At 30.2% G+C, this 13458-nt stretch overlaps 1 protein-coding gene across 1 annotated transcript; it reads right to left on the reverse strand.

Moving 5' to 3' along the window:
* Window positions 1–10902: 10902 nt before the first annotated feature.
* Window positions 10903–13169, reverse strand: LOC130982393 (putative pentatricopeptide repeat-containing protein At1g12700, mitochondrial). The gene has a single exon (XM_057906384.1). It carries the CDS (start codon window positions 12810–12812, stop codon window positions 11049–11051), a length of 1764 nt encoding a protein of 587 aa, XP_057762367.1. The 5' UTR covers window positions 12813–13169; the 3' UTR covers window positions 10903–11048.
* Between the last annotated feature and the right edge of the window lie 289 nt (window positions 13170–13458).

Here is a 13458-nt window from a genome sequence, read left to right on the forward strand (position 1 = left end):
TATAGTGTACAGATAAAAAAATGATACAGATTTAAAGATATATTTTTTTGTTCATATATTATATAACACATGACTTGAGTAATGTAATGATAATATAAGAAAGAGAAAATAAATTTGGTAATTATTATAATTTAGTTAGAGACTACTGTTTTTGTTATGGAACAGTAAAAACGAAATTATTGAGATCTAAAGGATGACTTGATATTATGTTAAAGTTTTTTTTAAGATTTCTTTGTGACTAAAGTTTTTTCTAGTATAGTATTAAATAAAAATTATTATAGAACATCGTTTATACTACATGTAAAATAAAATAATTTTAGATATAAATTAAAAATATTTTTTTAAAAATAACAGTTAAGACATTGTTTTTAATTAAATTTGTTCGAACAACTTAAAAAGAATAATTGGCAAAGATAATACTAATTTAATATTAGGTGAATTTATTTTATTTTTAACAAGCAATTAGCATGCAAAATAATGTTCTTAATTTTTTTAATAATTTTGCTTCAAATAAATTAGTACTTAATAAATAAATATTGAAATTTTAATTCATGATATTTTATTGAATAAATTAATTTTTAATAATATAAAAAGACAAATTAATTTCTTTTATTTTCAATTTTTGTTAATTTGATTCTTTTATTAAATTATTTTTAGAAAAATAAATGAAATTTGTCACTTTATAAAATAGGGTTTAGCTATTTTCTCTCTAAAGAGTATATATTAATATTATAAATTAATTTTTTTTATTGAAAACAAAAAATTTAAAATTTTAATATATTTATTTTATATTTATTTAATACAAATATTTAAAATATTTTACTAATAATAATCTTAGCATATTAACTAAATCCTATAAAATATACTATAGCCTGAATTATTCCTTTTTTATTAGAGGTTAATATATTTAATATTTTAAAATATTTAAGGTTAATTTGATAATTTTAAAAAATAGTTTGGAATATTACTTTCTTAGCTTCCTAAATAAATAAAATACACATTAAAAAACACAGCATGTAATAAGATCCCTAACATTTAATTTATCATTTTAGTTTGATTAGAATAGAGTATAATAATTTGAGTAATTCTTCACATACAAGCGATTAAGGCTTGTAAACCTTACAAGTTCAATTAAAACTAACGCTCAAAACACGCTTCCAACCATTCTTCTTCCTCTTCGTCTTCTCCTTCTTCTTTTCTTTCGTTTCTTGCCTTCTCTTTCTCCTTCTTCTTCTTCTTCTTGCTGCACGTTCTTCTTCCTCTTACTCTTCTTCTTCTCATTTTCTTTCGTTTCTGCACGTTCTTCTTCATCGTCTTCCTCTTCTTCTTCATTTACGTTCTTTTCTCTCTGTTTTATCTTTTTTTTTCGATTTTTCATGGTGAAATCGTTTTTGAAGAAGAAGAAGCAGCAGAAGATGAGGAGGAGAAAGAGAAAGAGTTCTGAATTATGCATAAGATGTATTTTAACGAATTTTGGGTGTATTTCTTTAAATCCTTTGGGTGTATTTTCTGTAATCCTTTGGGGTGTATTTTCTATAATCGTTTGGGTGAATTCCTGTAACCATTTGGGTGTATTTCTGTAATCATTTGGGTGTATTTCTGTAATCATTTTGGGTGTACTTCTGTAATCGTTTGGGTGTATTTCTGAAGTTCCATTATCTTCAAAAGGATTACAGAAATACACCCAAAGGATTACGAAAAATACACCCAAAGTATTTAAGAAATACACCCAAAATTCGTTGCATAATTCAGAACTCTTTCTCTTTCTCCTTATCTTCTGTTGCTTCTTTTTCTTCAAAACGATTTCAAAGCTTGATTTCAGAAACCATGAAAATCGAAAAAAAAAATGAAGAGGAAGAGGAAGAGAAAGAGGAAGAGGAAGAGAAGAAGAAGAAGAAGAAAAAGAAGAAGAACCGTTTTGAGTATAGCGCTTTGAAAACAGGAAACGTTGAATAACGCATTAAAAAGCCTAGTAACTTGTAAGACTTGTAAGTCAAAAAGACTTGTATGTGTAGCACTTCTCTAATAATTTTGTGCCCAATTTATTCCACAATATTTTTTAAAAATTATTAAAAAAATTTACGTCATGATTAGAAACAATAATTTAGAGAACATCATGCAATCACACAACCTCTTTAAAAAATAAATCAGCAATATTTATTATATCATCAGTTGTGTCGCATATATGTAATGAAATGAGCCATTTTACTCAACCGGTCTATCATAACAAAAATGTTATTTCTATATTTCTTAGTTTTAGCCAAAATAAAAATAAAATCTATATAAAAATATTAACCTATAAATATACAGGATCAGAACAGATAAATTAAACAAAATATAAACTATGTAGTAAATATTTAGATTTAGTCTATTCACATACAAAATATTTTATCTTATAAATTTTGTACAATAAAAAATATTTTGAAAAAAAATTAGACACCAAAATATTTCTATATCTATTTTATATAATAGATAGATTATGATTATTTGATGTGATTTGAATTAGTAAATCTCACATATATGTTATTATATGATATATGATTTTGTTGCATATAAAAAATATATTTTATGGCTAAAAATTGTATTTAAATTAAACTGTGAAAATTGGGCTATCTAATTTTATTAATTTGTTTGAAATCTTGTATTAAGAATTTAATTGCTAGATATATAAATTTAAAAACTATTTAAAGTAAAATTAAAATCATCTTTCTTCAGTGAAAACAATATAACTTTAATAGAAAAAAATATAATTCATATACTTTGACTGAATTATATATATTATGTTAGAATAGTTTCCGTTAATTAATAAAAATTAAACATAAATGTAATAATGTATTAATTTTGTTTAACATGTTTAATTATTTTCATGTAAAAATGAAAAGAAAGCAAACTAATAAAATGTTAAAATGTTTATAACAAATTAACAATACATGTTATAATTATTTTTTTAATATATACTTATAAATGAATATTTAATAATTTTTTATATATCATACGAATATTATTTTTTTATAATTATCATTTAAAAAGTTGTGAATAAAGACGTAAAGAAAAAAAAAATGTGTTATTATTGTTTAAATGGTTAAATATGTATTATTTTACCGTCATATAATTATAAATTATTTAATATATTAGTATATTACATTAAGAAAAAAAAAAGAAAATAAACTTGAGTCAATAATCCGAACAAAAAAAGTCATGATCGTTGTATAAAAAAAAAGAAGTATAATAAATTTTAATAATTTTTAATTGCTTCAACTATTTTCAAACGGAGTTAGTAATTAATATATAATAATCTACAAATAATTGTACGGTATTATAATTATCGTCTTTGTATTTATATTGGAACTCTTTCTAATAAAAAAAAGACACATGTTACTAGTTTTAACCACAAAAAATTATCTGTATAAAATCTGTATGAAATGAATCTTTACACTAGTGTGACCTTTATAAAATTATGAATTTGTATTGGATGAAAAATTGTTATTATATTAATATAAACAAATTTTATTATTCTTTGAGTTTAATTATTTTAATATAGTATATTTGATTATTTAATTAATTAATTATTTAAATAAAAATATTAAAATTAAGATATATATATATATATAATTATATAATTATAAAAAACTATTTTAATGACTATTTTTATTATAATGTAGTATTTTGATAAATTTAACCGTATAAATTAATATAAAATAACTTTATATTTCATTTAAAAAAATAATTAGTAAATCTAACGTATTATTTTTATTGTTTTCTTAATTTTTAAATAATTTTTTATATTTTTTACCCTTTTAATGTCTTCAAAAAATAACATATAGTAATAAACTTAATTTTTTTATGAACAACGTGGATTAAGGTCCAAAAAAAAAAGATTACAAAAAAATAATCTTATAAAGAGTTAAACCAATTGAGTCAGTATGGAAATATAAAGAGATGCACGAAAAATAACGTAAAAAAATATGATAATTATTGTAAAATAAATAAAGATATATATAAAATAAAGATGTATAAATAGAAGACTCTATTATTAATATAATTAGCTCAATAATATTTATATATATATAATAATATTATATGTTATATTGTGTATATATATACAAAGATAAGAAAAAGTATTAAAAATAAAGAGAGAGAAAATTGCATTTGTTTATTGTTACTATCTCAATATAATAAAGATGGTTAATATTGCTATTAATATTATATGTAAAGAGTAATAGAAAATAGAATTTAAAATACTTATAAAATAAAAGAAGAGAAAGAATTGTAATAGTAATATAAGGAGAAGGGTATTTGATTGTAACATAAAAGAGAATAATATTAAGTTGTTGTAAAGAGATAGAGGAAGGGAAGTATTTGTAACTGTGTTCAATCCATTTACCTCGTTCATGTTTTATAGGCAAATAAATTCAACTATTCAAACTTTATTAATTGTACTTTTTCATGTGAATTTGCTCCTTACATAGGAAATCAGATCCACCCTTAAATGAGCATTCATCCTTATCTATCCATGCTGTAACACTCCCCCTTGAATGCTCATTTAGGAATATGCCTCATTAAAACCTTACTAAAGAAAATCCTGTGGGAAAAACCTTAGTGAAGGAAAAAGAGTACCATATCCTTGGGGACTGCCTCATTAAAAACCTTGTCAAGAAAAACCCAATGGGAAAAAAACCTGACCAAGGAAAAAAGAGTACAGTCTCCCCCTCTTGCTGACATTATTTAACGTCTCGAAATCGGCACATCCCAATCTCATGTACTAATCTTTCAAAGGAGAATTTTGGGAGTGACTTTGTAAATAAATCTGCCAGATTGTCACTTGAACGGATCTGTTGGACATCAATTGTCCCTTGATTTTGAAGATCATGAGTGAAGAAGAATTTGGGAGAAATGTACTTTGTTCTATCGCCTTTAATGTATCCGCCTTTAAGTTGAGCAATGCATGCTGTATTATCTTCAAACAGGACAGTTGGAGCTATCTTATGATCAATCAGTCCACATGATGACATAATATATTGAATCAAACTCCTCAGCCAAAAACACTCGCGACTAGCTTCATGAATCGCCAGTATTTCAGCATGATTAGAGGATGTTGCAGCAATTGTCTGTTTCGTGGACCTCCAAGATATAGCTGTACCATCATATGTGAACAGGTATCCTGTTTGAGATCTCCCTTTATGTGGATCAGACAAGTATCCGGCATCTGCATAGCCAACTAGTTGTGACTTAGATCCGTAGGGATAAAACAATCCCATATCAACCGTTCCATGAAGATATCGAAAAATTTGTTTGATTCCACTCCAATGTCTTCTGGTTGGAGAGGAACTATACCTTGCTAGTAAATTTACCGCGAATGATATGTCAGGTTGCGTATTATTAGCAAGATACATTAGCGCTCCAATGGCACTAAGATTTGGTACTTCAGGACCAAGGATATCTTCATTCTCTTCTTTAGGACGGAATTGATCCTTTTTCACATCTAAAGATCTTACAATCATTAGGGTACTTAATGGATGTGACTTATCCATATAAAATCTCTTCAAGATCTTTTCTGTGTATGTTGTTTGATGAATAAAGATCCCACTTTTTATATGCTCGATCTGCAGGCCGAGACAAAATTTAGTTTTCCAAGATCTTTCATCTCAAACTCTTCTTTTAGAGTTTTATAATTGTTGGAATCTCTTCAGGAGTCCCAATGATATTTAAATCATCAACGTACACAGCAATTATAATGAATCCAGAAGCTGTTTTCTTTATGAAAACACACGGGCATATATCATCATTCTTGAAACCGTTTTTGGCCAGATACTCAGTAAGACGATTATACCACATTCGTCCAGATTGCTTTAGACCATATAAAGATCTTTGCAATTTGACTGAGTATAACCCTTGTGAATATTCACTGGATGGTTTAGATATCTTTAGTCCTTCAGGGACTTTCATATAGATATCCCGATCTAATGAGCCGTATAAATAGGCTGTTACCACATCCATTAAATGCATATGCAGCTTATGATATGCAGATAAACTGACCAAATAACGCAATGTTATTGCATCCACTACAGGGGAATACGTTTCTTCATAATCTATACCGGGCCTTTGTGAAAAACCTTGTGCCACAAGTCGGGCTTTATAGCGCACAACTTCATTTTCTCATTTCGTTTTCTCACAAATACCCATTTGTATCCAACAGGTTTTACATCTTCAGGTGTACGGACTACAGGTCCAAAGACTTCACGTTTGCAAGTGAGTCTAATTCAGCCTTCATGGCTTCTTTCCATTTTGGCCAATCATTCCTTTGTCGACATTCTTCGACTGATCTTGGCTCAAGATCCTTACTTTCATGCATGATATCTAATGCCACATTATATGCAAATATTTCATTGACAATTGTCTTATTTCGGTCCCATTTCTCTCCTGTAAAGACATAATTTATCGAGATCTCGTCATTTTCACAATTTTCAGGTACCTGAACGTCTTCTGGCGTTATATCAGAATTTTGGACAACTGCCGGTGTCTTTACTATGTCTTTTTCAACAGGAATCGTATTTACCTCTTTTCTCTTTCGAGGATTTTTATCTTTGGAACCGACAGGCCTGCCACGCTTCTGGCGTGTATTTGCTTCCGTGGCTATTTGTCCTACTGGGACATCAATTCGAATTGGGGCATTTTCCGCCCTGCCACGCTTCTGGCGTGAATTTGCTTCAGTGGCTACTTGTCCTACTGGGATGTCAATTCGAATTGAGGCATTTTTCGCTGGTATATAAGATTTGGTTATCCTCTTTGTATCGGAAAATGCATCAGGCAATTCATTTGCTATTCTTTGCAAATGTAATCTTTTGAACTTCTAGTTCACATTGCCCTGATCGAGGATCTAAATACATCAACGATGATGCATTCCAATTAAGTTCCTTTTCAGGAAGCTTATTCTCTCCCCCTAATGTTGGAAATTTTGATTCATCAAAATGACAATCCGCAAACCTGGCTTTAAATACATCTCCAGTTTGTATCTCAAGATACCTCACTATAGAGGGAGAATCATATCCAACATATATTCCCAATTTTCTTTGGGGTCCCATTTTGGTGCGATTAGGTGGTGCAATGGGAACATATATTGCACACCCAAATATTCTTAAATGGGAAACATTTGGCTGCTGGCCAAAAGCTAATTGCATAGGAGAGAATTGATGATAACTCGTTGGCCTCAAACGAATAAGTGCTGCGGCATGTAAAATAGCATGCCCCCAAACCGAGGTTGGGAGATTTGTTCTCATAAGCAAGGGTCTAGCAATTAATTGGAGGCGCTTAATAAGTGATTCTGCTAACCCATTTTGTGTGTGAACATAAGCTACTGGATGTTCAACACTTATTCCATTAGCCATACAATAAGCATCAAAAGCTTGGGAAGTAAATTCACCAGCATTATCAAGACGAATTGCTTTAATTGGATTTTTTGGAAATTGTGCTTTTAATCGAATAATTTGAGCCAATAATCTCGTAAATGCCAGGTTGCGAGAAGATAATAAGCACACATGTGACCATCTCGAAGATGCGTCTATTAGGACCATAAAATATCTAAAAGATCCACATGGTGGATGAATAGGTCCACATATATCACCTTGAATCCTTTCTAGGAATTCAGGAGACTCAAATCCAATATTTACTGGTGATGGCCTTAAAATTAACTTTCCCTGAGAACATGCAGCACAACAAAATTCACTAGTTTTAAGAATCTTCTGGTTCTTTAGTGAATGTCCATGAGAGTTTTCAATAATTCTTCTCATCATGGTTGTTCCCGGATGACCCAAACGGTCGTGCCAAGTTATGAATTCATTTGGGCTAGTAAACTTCTGGTTTACAGTGGCATGTGATTCAATTGCACTAATCTTGGTATAATACAGCCCAGATGAAAGTGAGGGTAATTTTTCTAATATAACTTTCTTATTTGAATCATGAGTTGTGATATATAAATACTCATGATTTCCCTCATTCATCGTCTCAACATGATATCCATTTCGGCGAATATCTTTGAAACTCAACAAGTTTCTCAGAGACTTGGTAGATAATAGTGCATTATTTATTATAAATTTTGTTCCTCCAGGAAACAAAATTATAGCTCTTCCGGAGCCTTCTATCACATTGTCTGAGCCAATAATAGTATTAACATGTTCCTCTTTTGGCACAAGATGGGTAAAATATATATCACTTTTGAGAATAGTGTGCGAACTTGCACTATCCGCAAGGCATACATCTTCATTACATATCCTTGCCATTCTCTTCAAAAACAAATAATAATAAAATAAGTAGTATGCACAGATAAATTGAATACCTGATCAAAATTATTTTTCTAAGAAATATTGCACATAAAATAATGTCATATACTAAAATTTTTTTTTAAAAACATGACATATTCATTGATTTCAAAATTCATAAACATTAATATTTCATTATTTATGTACATCACATTTGAAACTTAAATACATAGAAAATAAACTTGACAATAAGTTCTTTACATTATTTATTTACATATATACTTCACAATCCCACATATTAAACTATTCCATCATTGATCAAATGACCAATATTTCCTTCAGGGTCCTCAAAGAAATCAGATACATCATAATGAGTGGTGGAGTTCTCAGCATCATTTGAAACAAAATTTGTTTCCTTTCCTTTGTCGTTCTTTTTCAAAGATGCCTGGTAAAGATCGACTAGGTGCCTTGGGGTACGACAGGTACGTGACCAATGGCCCTTTCCACCACAGCGGAAACACTTCTCCTCAGTTGATTTATTCTGCCCGATATTCCTTTCTTTGTCCCACTTCTGGTGAGATCCTCTCTTTTGAACATAATTCTTTTTCCTTCCATAATTTTTCTTGTTATTAAAAGCTTGCCATTTACCTCTTCTGGGGTAATGATTTGCCGCATTTACTTCAGGAAATGGGGCGGCGCCAGCTGGGCGCGTTTCATGATTTTTCAATAACAACTCATTGTTGCGTTCGGCAACAAGAAGGCAAGAAATTAACTCAGAATATTTTTTAAACCCTTTCTCTCGATACTGCTGCTGCAGGAGCACATTCGAGGCATGGAAGGTTGAGAAAGTTTTCTCCAACATATCATGATCAGTTATTTTTTCCCCACATAATTTCATTCGTGAGGTGATTCGAAACATTGCAGAATTATATTCATTTATAGATTTAAAATCTTGTAAACGCAAATGCGTCCATTCATACCGGGCTTGAGGAAGTATCACCGTTTTCTGATGATTGTACCTTTCTTCAAGGTCTTTCCAAAGATCTGCAGGATCTTTTAATGTAAGATATTCATTTTTCAATCCCTCGTCAAGATGACGACGAAGAAAAATCATGGCTTTGGCTTTATCCTTCTGGGATGCATTATTTTCAGCCTTAATGGTATCTCCAAGATCCATTGAATCAAGATGGATTTCAGCATCTAGTGTCCATGATAAATAATTGTTTCCAGATATATCAAGAGCATTGAATTCAAGATGAGAGAGCTTCAACATAATGAAAATATTACCTGAGTCTTCCTAAAGATTTGATCAGAGTCTCGTGCTGATAACGTATTGTAAAATAAATAAAGATATATATAAAATAAAGATGTATAAATAGAAGACTCTATTATTAATATAATTAGCTCAATAATATTTATATATATAATAATATTATGTTGTATTGTGTATATATACAAAGATAAGAAAAAGTATTAAAAATAAAGAGAGAGAAAATTGCATTTGTTTATTGTTACTATCTCAATATAATAAAGATGGTTAATATTGCTATTAATATTATATGTAAAGAGTAATAGAAAATAGAATTTAAAATACTTATAAAATAAAAGAAGAGAAAGAATTGTAATAGTAATATAAGGAGAAGGGTATTTGATTGTAACATAAAAGAGAATAATATTAAGTTGTTGTAAAGAGATAGAGAAAGGGAAGTATTTGTAACTGTGTTCAATCCATTTGCCTCGTTCATGTTTTATAGGCAAATAAATTCAACTATTCAAACTTTATTAATTGTACTTTTTCATGTGAATTTGCTCCTTACATAGGAAATCAGATCCACCCTTAAATGAGCATTCATTCTTATCTATCCATGCTGTAACAATAATCATATTTTAAATTATGGCTAAGAGAGGTTAATTTATATGTACAAGTCACCTATCAATATCCTAAGTTGGCACTAAAATACGTAAATCTTCTAGTATGGTTCTTACTTCTTAGGATACTTCCACAAGCAGTTTTCCTTCTTTGTTAACTAAACCATCCAAATTGAGTTTTTATGAAGGGATGAATTGGAGGATACTATTTGATAAGCATTTTCTCAAAGGTCCCAACTTTTTTCTTTACTCAAATAAATTAAGTTTGAGATAAATGATACTTCTTGACTAAATAAAAAGCAAACTCATGAATTTTCTCTTCTTAAAGAGTCTTAATTCTATCGAAAATGAACTTGTTTCTCTATAACCAAAGAGTACCATAATATATTTAATATGTGTTTAAAAAATAATCTTTTTTAAAGTCCATTTGAAAAGCTTAAAAAAAGTTACTTTTTTAAAATTTTAATTTATAAAAAGTAATAATATTTATTTGGTATAATTTTTAAAACTAAATTATAATTTTTTAAAAAATTATTTAAGTGCTTATACAAAAGTTAAAAAAAAATGACTTTTCATATAATAAAATTTTTTTTATCACATTCCTTTTAAAATAAATACTTTTAAAACTAAAAAATTAAATACAAAATAACTTATTTATAAACTACTTTTAATATAATCATTTATTGTTTAGGCTATTTTTTTAAAAAGAATTTAGTTAAACTGTTTTCCAAATTGTACCTTAATATATTCGTATTTAAAACGAAGTACATGCCTAGAATAATACATTGCATAACCTTCTCAAGAAGGAGATTCTTGCTCTGCTGGGTCCAATTTGAAAACAAAATGCAGCATGCGAGTATCAGTTTCTACACAAATATCAAATCCTCAATTCAAAGAAACAATTAAGAGGTTATATTGATATATTCAAACAATTTTCTGCACAAATTCTTGAAAAGCATTCTCTCCTTTGTGCGTAGAGAGGTAATCTACAAGCAACTCTATGGTTCTAGCCTCTGCTGCAAAACCTTTTTCTTTCATAATTTGAAAATATTTTATTGACTTCAGAACAGCATTTCGTGGTAGTAATCCTTGAATGAAGACATTATATGTGCAGCTATTTGGCAAGCAGCCATGCTCTTCCATATTAATCAGCAACTCTTCAGCATCAATCAGAAGTCCTTCCCTGCATAGACCTTGGATCATTATTGTATAAGTATATTGATCAGGTTTCAAGCCTTTTGTTGGCAGACAAGAGAAGAGTTCACACGCATCATTCAGTTTTCCAGCACGGCACATCCCATCAAGCACCACATTGTATATTTCAATATTAAGATCCAAATTATTCTTCTCCATTTCTCTAAATAATGATATTGCATCAGAAAACAAATGACATTTGAATAGGCCATCCAATATAATGGCACAGCTCGAAAGATCAGGATATTGACCAAATTTGTGCATTGTAAAAAACAAGTCTTTAGCAGCTAACGGTTTACCCACTTTGCAAAATCCATGGATAAGAGTATTCCAAGTCACACCATTCAGATGTAAACCTTTATTGATCATTTCATCCAAGAGATAAATAGCCTTTTTAATCCTTTTGATTTTGCACCATCCATGGATTAATGTAGTATAAGTGTTGACGTCTGGTAGGCATCCCTTGTGAACCATCAAATCAAATACTTTCATGGCCTCCTCCATTTGATTTTGGAAACAAAAACCAGCAATCATTGAGTTATAGGTGACAACATCAGGTTCCTTTCCCATTCGAACCATTTGACCAAGTATGGCTCTAGCACTTGAAATCTTTCCCTCTTTACAAAGAGCATCCACTAAAATATTAAAAGTATGCGTATCCGGCATAATTCCTTTTTGTTTCCTCTCGCTCAGTAAAGACGCAGCCTCTTGCCATCTGCTGAAAGTACAGAGTCCTTGAATCAAGCGATTGTAAGTGATAGTATCGGGTTGAAGACCTTTTGTTGTCATTTCGGAGAATAGACTCAAAGCCTCGGATACCAGCCCATCCTTGCAAAGACTATCCACAATTGTGTTATAACCCGCAACAGTAACACTTGGTTTGCACTTTCTTGTTTCCGTCTTCCTCAGAATGGCAATAGCAGCAGGGGTGTTGCCCATCTTGCACAATCCATTTATAATTGCTCCAAATGTGTGGCCGTCGGGTTGATATCCCATGTTATCCATGTGGTCAACAAACAAAATAGCATAATCCACATTGCCTTCAATACAAAGACCATTAACAATGGTGTTCAATGTGACCAAATTGGGTTCCAAGCCGATTTTGAACATCGTCCCCACGACAGAGAAGGCAAAGGAAGTGTGATTCAAACGGCACAGACAATTGACAACAATATTGAGTGTATAGATATCAGATTTGAGTCGTAAGGAGAACAAGTGTTTGATTAAAGAAATGGCAGATGTGTAATGCTTCATCTTAACAATAGAGCTAAACAAAAGGTTAAAGTCATTCACGCATGGCAAAGGGTTCATGGAAAGCATTTTGTCAAACAGATGCAGAGCAGAATCAAGGTTCTGGAGATTCCTAATGGAATTTACGAGATGGGGTCTGTGCTTGATGGCATCAAGAAAGGGTTTGGGATGAGAAAGGGTACCAAATTGAGATTGCTGCCGAAAGGAGCGCAGAGAAGCTCTTGTTGATGAACGCAACATCATTGATGAGTGAAGAACGCAGTGCGAAGAACACCCTAGAGTTCCGCAAAACTCACATTGCAATATTCTAGGTTAGCACTAAAATATGTAATAAATCTTCTCCCTTCTTTGTTGACTGAACCATCCGAATTGAATTTGTATGAAGGGATGAATCAGAGAATACCATCGGATAAGCATTTTCTCAAAGATCCCAATTTTTTTTTTACTCGAGCAAATTCAAGAATTTTCTCTTTTTAAGGAGCCTTATTTCTGTTTAAGATAACCAGAGAGTACTCATAGCAAAGAGAAGAGTCTATGACACCTCTTTTAAAAGGGATTTGGATGTCAAAATCTCCATCAACTAGTGAAAAGAGAGGTTTATGGAAGAATTCTGAACCAAATTTAGTGTCAATGCTCTTCCACCTGAGTCGCAAATAGGGGTGAGAGTGGACCGGGCTACGGACGGGTTCGTAATTTGGTTCGTTTTAGGATCAATTTAATTCGGTTTAGTTTATTTTATTAAATATGTTAGGTTTAAATTTTTTAGTAAGTCTATTAGTTAAAAAAATTAGGTCATAAGATTGAAATTTTTTTTATAAAATTTGTTGGGTCAGTTCGCCAAAATATTTTTTGTAAATCCTTTTTTAGTTTTATTTATTTTAAACACAAA

Source organism: Arachis stenosperma, chromosome 5 (assembly GCF_014773155.1).
Source record: "Arachis stenosperma cultivar V10309 chromosome 5, arast.V10309.gnm1.PFL2, whole genome shotgun sequence".
Lineage (NCBI taxonomy): Eukaryota > Viridiplantae > Streptophyta > Magnoliopsida > Fabales > Fabaceae > Arachis > Arachis stenosperma.